At 47.9% G+C, this 13,102-nt stretch overlaps 1 protein-coding gene across 2 annotated transcripts; it reads right to left on the bottom strand.

The window, feature by feature from the left end:
* Window positions 1-512: 512 nt before the first annotated feature.
* Window positions 513-11,154, bottom strand: LOC129341741 (potassium voltage-gated channel subfamily C member 1-like). Of its 2 annotated transcripts, none has more exons than XM_054997101.1 (3): window positions 10,728-10,809; window positions 6,095-6,626; window positions 513-4,313 (listed from the first exon to the last, which is right to left on the bottom strand). In XM_054997101.1, exons 1-3 carry the CDS (start codon window positions 10,766-10,768, stop codon window positions 3,531-3,533), a joined length of 1,356 nt encoding a protein of 451 aa, XP_054853076.1. In that variant the 5' UTR covers window positions 10,769-10,809; the 3' UTR covers window positions 513-3,530. The 2 variants fall into 2 exon arrangements, with proteins under 2 accessions (XP_054853076.1, XP_054853077.1); XM_054997102.1 differs by lacking the exon at window positions 10,728-10,809 and adding an exon at window positions 11,004-11,154 and having other exon boundaries at window positions 514-4,313.
* Between the last annotated feature and the right edge of the window lie 1,948 nt (window positions 11,155-13,102).

Raw genomic sequence — 13,102 nt, 5'->3', positions numbered from 1 at the left:
GACGCAAAAGAATGGTGCAGACCTATACATCTTGTGATTTGGGTGGTCAACTGGCCTGGAGGAAAACATCTTGTTCCTTTAACGGAATCTTAATCTAAGGGAATGGCAGCCAGAGCTTTTCCGAGCACAGAGGTAAAGAACAGCTCGTGGTAAATAGCATCCCGTTAGAGGGGCAGGACTTTGTTTCCCTAGGTTGTCCTCAGCCCGACTGTCAATACATTTCAGGGAATAGTGGAGCATTTAAGCTACTCTCAGAACTGAAGGGGCCACCTTCCTGAAGGCTGCTGCAAGAAGGGCATTCCTGCCAGAGTCGACCTAATGGTGGGCATGTCTGGCAATATCAAACAAAAAATTCTACACGTTAACTAATTGTGGCTTTTCATGGGCAACAACCTACTACTCCGAGGTACATGAAGCAGACAGTTATTGCAGCACTGACAAATAGATTCTCTAAAATCAGACCTCAGTGTGTATCATAGGGTTGCTTTTTAACAATGTGCACACGTTGTAAGGTTTCATTACATAAAACTCCCCATCCTCCCTCTCCAGTAGGCAAACATCATTGTTCTCAAGTGGTGGAGCAATCCCAGAACGTCCCCAGTGTCAGCAGCACGGCACGACACGAGGAATGTGTGGAAGCCTTCAGCACCCGTAATTCTGAGGCTGGCAGCCGCTCGAGTTCACTCAAGGGTTGAAAAATATTCATCGGGGACTCTAATTTGCAGGGAATTTCCTAATCTGTAACTGTTGATGAAAGTGGAATCTAATTCGCCTTCTTCTCCATCAGAAGATGTCTTAATAATGTGGCCTTTAATAAAATCTTTACTCATAGCAGCAGGAATATTAGTGTTGTCTCCTGCATGTCCAGAAGATCATCCGTTTGACCATTAACTACTTCAGATATACTTCAAGATTTCCTTTTTCATACATGCTTGTTAGCTTTATGTTTATTCCAATAGTCAAAATAAAGGGCTGCCAGTTTTCAATAAACTTCTCCTGCACAAATCTTTTCCCCTCTTCTATTTTCCTATATGCAGAGATTTTTCCATGAGCAGGGCTTTTTTTGTGAGAAAAGAGGTGGTGGAACTCAGTGGGTTGCCAGCACAGGGGGCAACTCTTGGCAGGAGGTGGTGCCCCTGGTACCACATGTGCGCGCACAAAGTGGGTGCATGTTCCCAGGACCAATGATGTCACTTTGGGTCAGCTGGAACAAGGGGGGAGTTTTTAAAAGTTTAAATCACCCTTGGCGAAAATGATCACATGGCTAGTGGCCCCGCCACCTGATCTCCAGACAGAATGGAGTTTAGATTGCTCTCCGTGCCGCTTCAGCAGCGCAGAGGGCCATCTAAACTCCCCTCTGTCTGGAGATCAGGGGCCAGGGCCATCGGCCATGTGACCATTTTCTCCAAGGGCAACCCACTGAGTTCCGCCAGCTCTTTTCCCAGAAAAAAAGCCCTGATCAATATTAACTGTTCCAAGATACTGCCGTGCTTTTACACTTGCTAGATTTACAGTGCCATCCTTACTCTTTCAATGGGCTCTTTCAGTGGGCTTAGACTGGTGTAACCTTGCTTGGGATTGCTCTGTTAACATGCCACCCTCTGCATTGATGGCAGCAACATAAATAACATTCCATCAATTTGTAGATTCCCCCCCCCCCCCTTGTTCTGATGACTTGATTCAATTACTGGCTCGCGTGTTATTTCACTGCAGATTTTATGTCCAAGCATGCCTGAATTTACTGGAACCTGTGTTGGCTGATATAAAACTATTTTCTGAGCAGAAGACTCAAAATTTTATTGGTGTGAGTTGACCAAAGAATGACTGTCTATGTACCCAAGTTTCCATTGCCTGAAAATACAGGCTGAGATAATGTCCTGTGTATAATTTACTCAGATTCTAACCCTTAAATTGTTAGACGTACTAAGTTGATGATGATGCCTATAGAGGTATCATTTTAGGAAATCAGTACAATAACAGTGTGTTTTCTGCTTCAGTATGGCTTGTGAGTGCTATAATAAAGGCTAACTGGCTGACTCTATCACTTGTCAATAACAGCAATGTTAAATTACAGAATTTATATTCTGTTACATACATTCAGTATTAAGGTGCAAAATGGCATGTTTAAGCAGAAAATGCTTTGACTAGGATAAGACCAGCCTGTATCATAAAACAGGGATGGGCAGGACGTGAGTGCCCAGCCACCCATTCACCAGGCAAGTCCAGGTTGCTGCTGTGGCCACTTTTTTATCCTTCCCTTTAAAGTGACCCAAGCAGCTTTTCTCCTCTTTATCGGTCTTGGAAAGGAGGCCATGACAGGAGAACCTTTACTCTTAGGGAAGGGGCATTAAGTATTCCCCACACTCAACCTTTTGCAATTTTTTAAATAGAAAAAGTTGTATCTGCACAGATCTTCATGGATCCTGTCTTTTTACAGAATGTCTCTCCATCCTCCATCAAGCCACAGATCAACTCAATGTCCACAGACCACATACTAAGAATCGCAGATGCAATGATCCCTACTGCTGCTTTGGTGCAAAACGATGGATGTGAGGATTTTTACATGCACGTCTCCAAAATGTGCTGTCAGTTCCACCCATGTCCGCAGAGCACACAATAAGAAACCCTAACGCAGCACATCGTGAAATGCTAGACCCCGATTACAGTGTTGTTCGTGGATAAAGCTATGAGCTGCAATCTGGCCGTATTTTTTTTTGTTGCTTCAGTGTAACAATCATATGAATTCCTAACAATCCTTTAAAATCATCTAGCTCTGACAGCTATTATTTTTGTATACGCTGCCATTTTGTGACTGGTCCCACTCACAAAGCTACAATTTCCAAAGCTTTAGAAAAAAATTAAGTAGCTCCTAGAAGTATGCAGCTTACCCCCCTCCCTCATAAATAATCTTCTGCCATTGTATCCGTATTCCTTCAAGGCTCTTGCAGTAGAGAGCCAAGTCTCCCCCCGCCGGCTTTCCAGTACGGAGTCAGCCAAAGCTCTGCTCCTCGGCTTCCAGGCTGCATCTGCTGGCAGGGGGCCAGAGACAGCTTCGGAGAGCTGAGAGATGACAGGTTTTTGCTGTGGGTCTTCTTCAGCCATGGAAGATACAACCAACCTGCTTACATTGGCCTGGGAAAGTATGTCTTGCTCTCCAAAGTAATAAACCTAGCTAGTTAAAGCAAAACTGCATGTGCTGATAAAGGGGAATATAACCTTATCACCTTTTGCCCAACATTAATAGTCCTTTTGCCCAAGAAACGCTGGTTCTGACGGACACAACTCCTTCGGTTTGCCTAGTGACTCACACTCCAAGAGGCCCCAGAATGCCCCGTCTCTCCGTTTCTGCTTCACTTTCATTATGTTCATCTGTTGTTAGGAGAAAAAGGTGCAGCGGCACTACCTCTTAAGGTGGTACAATACAACTTGCATCAGCTAAGCTAAAGCTTCTGTGCTGTGGTAGCATAAGCACTTCAGAAGGGTTTTCCTCGTCCTATAAAAAGCAGGAAAGATGTTGCTTTGCTGCTCTCTTAATGGTTCCTCTTGTTGCTTTTCATCTTCTCCTTCATTACAGCAGTGGCATAATAACCCTGGAACTTGATCAAAAAGATTGGGAGGGGAAAGATGATGGTCAATATGCCACAAATTGCTGCACAGCATGCAATTACTCTGCCAAATGGAGAGATGGCATACGTATCTCCATAGCCAACAGTGGTCAGCGTAATCGCTGCCCAATAAAAGGAAGAGATCATTCCATCAAAGAATGTCTCTGGTCTATGGAGTTCCGCATGATAACAGAGGGCACCGAAGAAAAGGATCTCAAAGGTAAAAATCATCATGAGGATGAAGACCTCTTTCAAGATGGACCGGAATGTGAAGGGCAGCACTCTCAACATCAGGGGGGTCTCCAGGAGTTTGAAGATCTTCAAGAGTTTGACTATGTAGAGCACACGGAAGAAACCCAGCCAGGATAAGATGTCCAGCATTTCATTGATATGGGTGGCTAAGAAGAGCTCAGTGTAAACCGGGAACAGGGAAAGGAAATCGGTCACATTCAGAAGGTTTGTGAGGAATTTCTTTTTATCTGGGCAGAATGTGAGTCGCATAAAAAACTCAAATGTGAACCAGAGGATGCAGAAAAGCTCTACATATAGCAAGCTGATAGCCTTTTGGAGAGAGGGCTTCAGAGCAACGTGGAAGATGTTGTAATCTCTGGTGGTGTTATAATGGTCAAATTCAATGTATGTTGTTGGTTCCATAAAAAAGAGGATGAGGATGCCAAGATTGAACAGGAGGGAAACTACCATCAAGCACTGCAAAGAGATGGGAAAACCCGTTAGAACAGTGAGCTTCAACTCATATTGGACCCTTGCTTTGCTTCAGCCACCCCCTCCCGACATCATATTCCCCTTAGAGCCCCACTTCAGAATGCCCCCTGCTGTTGCAGCCCGGCCTGCAGCCCCATCTCATGATGTGCCAAAGGGGAGCACAGGTGCTTAGGTGGTCTTGTGGCCTCTGAGGGCTCCAGACCTGCAGGGGGGGGGGAGTGCACCATTGGCTAGGGATGGGGGAAACCTGCCAGAATCTGAACCTGAGACCAACAACTTAGACCTTCAAGTAGTGATGGGTGAGCTCCATCCTCCATCCCTTTATTATTGGCTCAGTCATTCCCAAATTTCTAGGAGAGAGGAATTTTAGGATTTCTCTGAGAGCTCACTTTTAGATCAGAAAGTACCTCCTCGACAAATAGTAAGCCTCAGCATCTTGAACTCAATCTAGAAATTTAGAGGCACCCAATGTAATGATCATAAGATCAAGCGAGCCTGAGCCCTCTTGGTTCCTCCCAGCAGCGTGTAAGCTGCAGTTGTTGGGGTTTTGGCACCAATTTAGTTTCTGAGCTGTCCTCAAGGGCAGCTCTGTAGGAAATGTGCTGTGCAAGCCTATGCAGAGTTATTCCAGGCTGAGCCCGCGGCCATTTGTTAGGAATGCTGTGCCTGTAATGGTTCTGGGGAGATCTGACCGATGGGCCAGTGGACAAGGTAGGGAGGGGGTTGCTTCCGCTCGAGCCTGGCTCCTTCCTCAGACTCACTGCAAAGCTCTGGGTAAGGTTAGGGTTAGGGTAAGGTTCGTTTTCCAGCTCAGCTCTACGTTATCAAAATGGGAGTAGCAGTTTTAATAGGGAACAGGGAAAAAATCAACACAGGAGCGTGACTGTGGAAAGCTTCTCTAGATTTTGCCCCTCATAAAGAGCTGCATGGAAAAAATAGCTGGCAGCCTGAGAGCTCCTGCTCAGCCCGAGGAGTCGAGCCACATGAAGGCTCCTGCTGTCCCGGGTTCTGCCGGGCCAGCTGCTGCGGCCCTGCTTTCTAGGGGCTGATGGTGAAGCGAGCAGAGGCCAGGCCAGGGGCTGTAGCGAGTGGGGCAGGGGCAGCAGCGCTGTGCTTTGGGACCTCTGGCTCCTCGTGGCAGAAGAAATCTGGGGGGGGGGTTGTGAGCTTGTACTTGCGCGCTGTCATCCCAGAGAGTCCAGTGTACCTTTGGGGCTCTGGCCTGCAAACAACCCTTGGTTCATTTTAGCTGAGTACTTAATTGGTGGGTAGAAGGGCAGAAGCTCTTGAAGGCAAGGGGTCGCCAAGTTTGTACTGGGGCCATGGTGACTCCAAGAAACCACAAGGATGGAACCAGCGTTTCTTGTGACTACAGAGAAGGTGGCTCAACGTGGCAGTCCAGTGTCTGGGCCAAACGTAACCGACTGCCAAGCACCTTCTGCTAGCTCTGCACCGGTGTGTTGTTCTTACAAGCAGAGGAGTCTGCCGTGTTGGGGCTAGTTCTGTGGTGTGAGGCAGCCAGAGTGTGTTGGACTTGGGTGGGGCAAACCTGGGCGTAACTTCCTCCTCGTCCCTGAAGCTCATTGGCTGTCTCAGCCTGCCCTCCCTCTGAGGGCTGTGGTGATGATCAGATTAGGAGAGGAGAGCCCTTGGAGCCTGGCAAAGCGCCATGTGCTCCTGGGGTGTGCCCTGTGTTAGTTGTACACCCTCGGGGCCTTGGCAGCTCTTCCCCCCCCAGGCTAGGATCATGCAGAAGCATTCCTCACCATGGCCCCTGCAGAGGAATAGGGCTTTTCAAAGAGAGCCCACATTTTGGGCTGCCACCGAGCCCACCAGTGGTAATCCCTCCTTTCTCCCTGGCCCAGGAGAGTCAGGCTGTCTTCATTGGTATCGTCCTTGTTGCCCCTGAGGTCCAAGTCCTCCTGCAGGCCTTCTGTGTGGCTCAGCTTCACCCAGCAGCAGGGGGCCAGCTGTGCCTCAGGGATTCCCCAGAAGGCCAGCTCCTCCTCCCAGAGGGCCCTACAGACACCTGCAGGACAGTGGAGGTGTCTGGTCCTGTAGTAATTGAGCACATCGCCAAACAGTTTTGCGCTTCTATCAAAGAAAAACTCATTGGCGTTAGGGTCATAGTCAGATACAGCCTGGGCCTGGGGCTCTGTCAGCTGGCACAGCTTGGTCCCTGGGAAGGTTTTGAGGGTGCTGGAGTAAGTTTCATATCTGCGGCCTCCGACATTCAAGACAATCTTTTCTTTAGAGGCCTCCATCTTGCTGTTGGGTTGATGTTGCCCTCTTAATGACCTGGGGAAAACAGAAAGAACACAACTGTTATCATTCTCTTGTTTTCATTAATGCAACAAAAACACAACAGCTGCGCAACCCTCATTCCCTTTAGACATGCACCGACTGACACGGTAGCCATTGGTCCTGAGATTGCAGCCACAGGGTGTGTTGGCACATCATGGCCAGCAGGCGCACACACACTGCAGTTTCCAAGGAGCCAATGATACCAGATGTCTCACTGTCAAACACGAGGTAGCAGCAGTCCAGATGGACAAAGACTTTAGCCATTATTTGCTGGAGAAACAGGCAGGTTTGCTAGCGCAGATCTAAAGGGACCTTCGGAGAGCTCTCCATCTTAAGTCCTCCTGTCAGAGCCATGCACCCCCTACCAGCATTTACTCATGCGTCAGACAGTGGGCTTCCCCAAATGAAACCAGAAAATCCTTAGGATTGTCATGAGGGGAACCATCCAAAAATGATCGTTGACAGGAACAGCCTGTCGTCTTTGTTTCTTGGGACATTCCAGGTTTGGCGCTGAAGCCAGGCTTTAAAGGGGAACTTGCAGATTCCAAGGCATACATAGAAATATTGTCCTTTGGTTAGCACCTTGCATAGCATCCTTTACCAGGTTTTACCCTGTTTACCGGGACAAGTTGGGAGGACAGAGCAGGGCCTCCTCTGCCCCTTGTTAAGAATTACATCTGTTTAATGTTTTGTACTAATTTTTGTATTTCTATCCGGCCTTTGTTTGCAAATAGAAAACCCAAACCACCTTACACTCTATTAAAGGTATCAAATCCACAACAAAACCGGTGTATCAGAGGCACCTTTTGTTCCATGTCTCACCACCTTTCTTTTGCAAAAAGAGAACCCAACCCCCCTGGCTCTCTGTCAAAGATATCCACAAAAACATCATATAAATCTACATCAAAGCCTGTCTGTTGGAGGCATACTTGACTTCTGTTTACAACCCCCATTGCCATGGTTATTCTAATATTCAGTTTGGTGTAGTGGTTAAGAGCGCGGGACTCTAATCTGGAGAGCTGGGGTTTGATGCCCCATTTGATGCCCCAAATCTGGGGTTTGATGCCCCATTGCTCAAATTGAAGCCAGCTGGGTGGCTTTGGGCTAGTCACAGCTTCTCAGAGCTCTCTCAGCCCCACCCACTTCACAGGGTGTTTGTTGTGGGGATAATAATAACATACTTTGTAAACTGCTCTGAGTGGGCGTTAAGTAGTCCTGAAGGGTGGTATATAAATCGGACGTTATTCTTCTTCTTCTTATTCTTACAATAATAAAATAACATGAAAAAGACAACAAAATATCAGTAAAACACACACAAATGGAAAGTCATATACTGGTCTAAAGGCAAGCTCCCCAAACAGAAGGCTTAACGGTGTACATATCAATGAATATAGATCAAGATGGGCAGCCATGTTCATCTGTCTGTAGCAGTAGAAAAGAACAAGAGTCCAGTAGCATCTGTAAGACTAACAGAACTGCTGGTAGAGGACGGGCTTTCATGGGCCACATCTCACTTCTTCAGATACATTCTAGCTGTGTCTGAAAAAGTGAGCTAAGTCTCACAAAGCTCATCCCCTACCACAAATTTTGTTAGTCTTATAGGTGCTACCGGACTTTGCTCTTTATATAGAAATGAATAATTACAGGAATTTAGGTCCATGGCAGACCAGCCTCAAAACAGTTGTGGCTTCAGTCTAGGAGCTCTCGGAGTCAGGCACCAATTCTCTGCCCTCACCAGTGCCCACAGCGAATGGAGGGTGCCCTGCATCACAAGTCAGAGTCACACATGAGGTGTACCTGGGGCGGAGCACCTTGATTCCTGGGCATGAGTGCAGCATCTGATTCAGGAGGGATTGTTGGGGCCTGTGGCAAAGGGGCTTCAGCCTCCCTCTCCCACACCAGTTTATTGCCTGGAACAGTCCCACGGCTGCTATTTGGCCTGTTGGAGAACCCCACTCGTCTCCCAGGGAACACGTACGTTTCCCCAGGGACTGTTTCCGGTTGGCAAAACAGTGCAAAGGGAAGGAGGAAGCCCCTTTTCCACACCCTGATCCAAACCGAGTACTGCACGTATGGGAGTTGAGGACAGCTCATGTGTGATTGGGTCACATCTGGTACATTTCCCCAGCACCTGCTATCGGAGCCTGGGCCTGGAACGTTGCGTATGTGATGTCCCTCTGAGCCACATCCCTCCCTAGAGGCCCAGGGGATGTCAAATGCGCACTTCAACCCTCCAGCTTCTTCCCCAGCTAATGACATGAACCTTCCTTCCCTTGCCTTTTAAACTTAGCTGCAACTCGGAAGATGGTGATGGTTCTGTCATCACAGGGCCAGGTGACAGGGGCCAGGGACCCCATCCAAGGAAGAAATTGCCGAGTTATTCCTCTCCGTCCCCACCCCTGTATTGAACACTGTGGATAAAAGGGTGGAACTCATTGACTGCTGCAATGACCCTAAGGAATTTGGGTCATTGGTAACCCCTGTGTTTAGCACTGAAATAACAGCTCCCTTCTGTATTCCTGCCAAACATTGGAAACTTCATTTTTCTGAACTGTATTCTTCATCAACACCTGTTAATCACGTGGAAGAAAATCCAGACCGATTACCCCTTTGGCCTAAGGTTTTGCCGGAGGAAATTGAAGAACTCTTTGCTAAAAAGAAACCTGGGACAATGCCGGGTTCAGATTTGATCCTTGTTGAGCTGTACCAGGATAACACTGCTTGGTGGAGCTCTATTTTGGCTCCAAATTTTCTCAGTGATAAATGAAACTGGCATAATTCCAGGTGTGTATGAACACTGGGAATTGAGCTTCTCAACCACCCACTTAATTCCTGGCAGAGGCGCAGTATTAGCTTGTGGGCTGGGAGCAGGTTTGCCAAACTCCCAGAATTACAACTGATCTCCAGGCCACAGAGATGAGTTCCCCTGGAGAAAATAGCCAGTTTGGAGGGTGATGTCTATGGCATTAGAGCATGCTGAGGTCCCTCTCCAACCCCCCCCCCCGTCTCTAGGCTTCACCCCCAAAATCTCCTGGAATTTCCCAACCTGGAGTTGGCAACCCTGGTATGTGTGTGGGGGATGACTCACAGCTCACACTTCTGGCATTTTGTCACAAGAGTCTACTTTCACTTGTCACCCAAAAGACTCGAATAATTGCACTTATATACCGCTCTTCTGGACAGACGAGTGTCTATGCAGAGCAGTGGACAAGGTCAGTGTTGTTCTTATCCCCACTATATAGCCCGGAAGCTGCAGCTGAGAGGAGGGGCTTGCCCAAGGCCACCTGCTGAGCTCGGGGCAGGAGTGGGATTCGGCCAGCAGAGTGCAGATTCACAGCCCATCCACTTAACCGCTCTGCTGTAGCAACACTGGGATCATTGCTGTTTGCCTGACTTATAGTACATGTGGACATTTGAAGGCTTTGGGTAAAATTCTTTGGGCCTCCATTTGGATGTTTCTCCTGAGCCTTCAAAATTTCCTCAAAACTCTGATTTCATTGAGAATTGGTGGTAAATTGAAGTTGTGCTGAACCCCAAAGAGAAATGTTGCTGGTTTTATTGAAACTCTGTGTGTGTGTGTGTGTGTGTGTGTGTGCGCGCGTGCGTGCGTGTGTGTGTGCGTGTGTGCGCGCGCGCGCGCCGCACTTTCCCTAAAACCCCTCTGCCGTTTTTCCTAAAGAGGAAATGCCAGTTCCTTCAACCGAGACGTGGGTTTATTGGAAACTCTCCTCTTCTCTTTTCTGCCATGAGAACACAGCTCTGATGCTGAGTTCACCTGCTCCCTAATCAGACTGGTTATTGGTCTTTCATTGCTTTGCAAACTTCAAAAGGCTTCTTAAAAGATTATTTTTCTTCCTGGAAAGCACTTGATATATTAAAAAGGCATAAAAAGCAGTTCTGTGTAGGATGACATATTTATTCATTTAATATTATATAAAATGTTTATAAACCCCCTTTTATCTCAGGTATCCTAACTCCAGTCCCAAGGCAGGAAACAACAATGTAATAATACCGCAAATTAAAACAAGACATTAAAAACAAAAACTAAAAACACATGGAAAAGACATGCTAGGAAACGACCGCAGGTCCAGGTACGTCCCTGGAGCATTAGCACTTGCGCAAGGCGAGCATCCCATGTGCCAGTCCGCTCCTGCCTCTCACATGTTCCTGTTTTCTCATAAGCACCTCCCAAAACAGTCCTTAGTGCTCGGCTGTAAATCTTTGCTTGCTGCTTCTGCGGTCCCCCCTCCAAGGGGCTCAGTGTTGCCAGCCTCCTTTTTTATCTGCTTGGAAATCCTTATGCCCCTCTGCTACCAAGTACACCGTCTCAGCGAATAGCACTAAGGAAAAAGGAGCGCTTTGGATCCTTACCTTCACCCTTGTGCAGCAGCTGCGTGTGGCCAGAGAGGGAGAAAGAGCAGAAGACCACAGAGGGAAGCACAGGGCCCCCGGAAAACAGGATGTCCAGTGGCCTTCGTCCAAGTGGGCAGCTGTGGGGTGCCAGAAAACAAAGCCAGCCAATCGCTCCACTTCGGCCTCCCTCCCCACCTTCCCTTCTTCAGGGAACAGTTTTCAAACTAGCCAATAAGCTCCTTGCCAGCTGGTTCCCATCACTACCCGCTGCTCCTCAAAGGCCAAATTTCCTCAGCTGAACAGAATTGTTGTGCAACAGGGGAGGGAAACAGCAACCGAGGACAATTTGTTTTGTTCCTGCCCCCTTCTAGAGACCTCTCTCTGAGACTTATTTTTTCCTTTCCCATAAAGATGAGGACATCTTCTTCACACATGTGCAACAATCATCAGACACAAGCATAACAAGAGGCCATCCATGACTCATGTGTGAAGAAGCCCCAGACCGTCTTCGCTTATTCCCCTGGTCAAAATGGTACTGGAGAAATTGCCATGAAGGCAGAGAGAGACCAGCTTGCGAGACCCATGGGAGAAGGGGCTCTCCGTTGTCCCCCCGCCCCGTTCCACGGGCCCACATCTTCACGTTTGGAGGAGGGGTATATAGGTTAGATCATTAACTCCTGGCTTTGGGTGGCTGGCCGAACGGTTTCTGTCTTGGAGGTTGAAAAAGAATTACACACACACACACACACCCCTCTCAGAATTTACACTGTACTATTTGTATATATATTGGTATCTGGGTAGGAGAAGAAAATGAGACTGAAGAGTTAAACAGACAAACAAACAAGGAGAGGCTGTCCCCCCCTGCAGTGCATATTGGTACTGCCCAGCCAGTAGAATGCCCCTCCCCCCTTGAGCTCAATTCTAGCCACGTTTATTCTGCAGTAAGCCATATGGAGTTCTGTTGCCCCTGCCCCATATGGTGTTGCCTCCCCTAATGCTTGTATTTAGGAATGCCACAAACTTCATGGCCATCATATTTGATGTTTGACATCCTGTATTTGACAGTGACGATCACTTGTGAGCAGAGTCTGTGATCTGGACAGGTGACCTTGGTCCAAGAGAAGCAGCAATGGAGAAACTGTGCAGAGGTGGCCGTGTGTGGAGTGTCGTTTCCTTGCCTTGCAGGAGTTTCAGTAAAGGTTGCTGAATCCAAATCCACATCAGGGCAGGAGGTGAACATAATTCCCCCTCGGGATCAGGGTTAGTTGGGTCAAGTAATATGACCGGGGGGGGGGGGGCGCCGGCTATGCCTCCCATAAAGCTGTGCAAAATGCACACATACAAAATAGTTTCTATAACCTATGAAGCTGCTAATACTGAATCAGACCCTCGGTCCATCAAGATCAGCGTTGTCTCCTCAGACCAGCAGCCGCCCTCCAGGGTCTCAGGCAGACTTCGTCCATATCTCCTACTGTCAAATCCTTCAACTGGAGGAGCTGGGGATTGAGCCTGGGGCTTCTGCATGCCATGCAGATGTGTGGCTACTGAACCACAGCCCCTCCTGACATGGACTTAAACACCAAATGTTAATTTTTTAAAAATAACTCAGCTTTACCAGGACTCTGTTTGTGTGTAACCATTTTTCTATTTACTCCTGTGTGTGTGCAGGGTTTTTTTTCAGCGGGAATGTGGTGGAACGGAGTTCTGGCACCTCTTGAAAATGGTCACATGGCTGGTGGCCCCGCCCCCTGATCTCCAGTCAGGGGGGAGTTGAGATCGCTGAGCGGTGTGGAGGGCCATCTCAACTCCCCTCTGTCTGGAGATCAGGGGGTGGGGCCACCAGCCATGTGACCATTTTCTCTGAGGACAACCCACTGAGCTCCACCACCTCTTTTCCCAGAAAAAATCCCTGTGTGTGTGTATGCATTTTCCTCTTTTAATAAAATATTGCCCTTTGAACTTAAAGCACCAGCCTCGTCTGCTATCTGGGAAGGGACTCTGTAAAAATTGGTGAAAAAGATCCCGTAGTTACCACCTCTCACATAACCATCTTCCTTGCTGCTAATTCCCCCGCTATTCTCTTATTTGCAAGGAGACCAAGTCAAAACCAGTGGCTG

Source organism: Eublepharis macularius, chromosome 13 (genome assembly GCF_028583425.1).
Source record: "Eublepharis macularius isolate TG4126 chromosome 13, MPM_Emac_v1.0, whole genome shotgun sequence".
In the NCBI taxonomy this organism is placed as follows: Eukaryota; Metazoa; Chordata; class Lepidosauria; order Squamata; family Eublepharidae; genus Eublepharis; species Eublepharis macularius.
The sequence above is the reverse complement of the archived record's forward strand: the minus strand, read 5'-3'. Positions and strand labels throughout refer to the sequence as shown.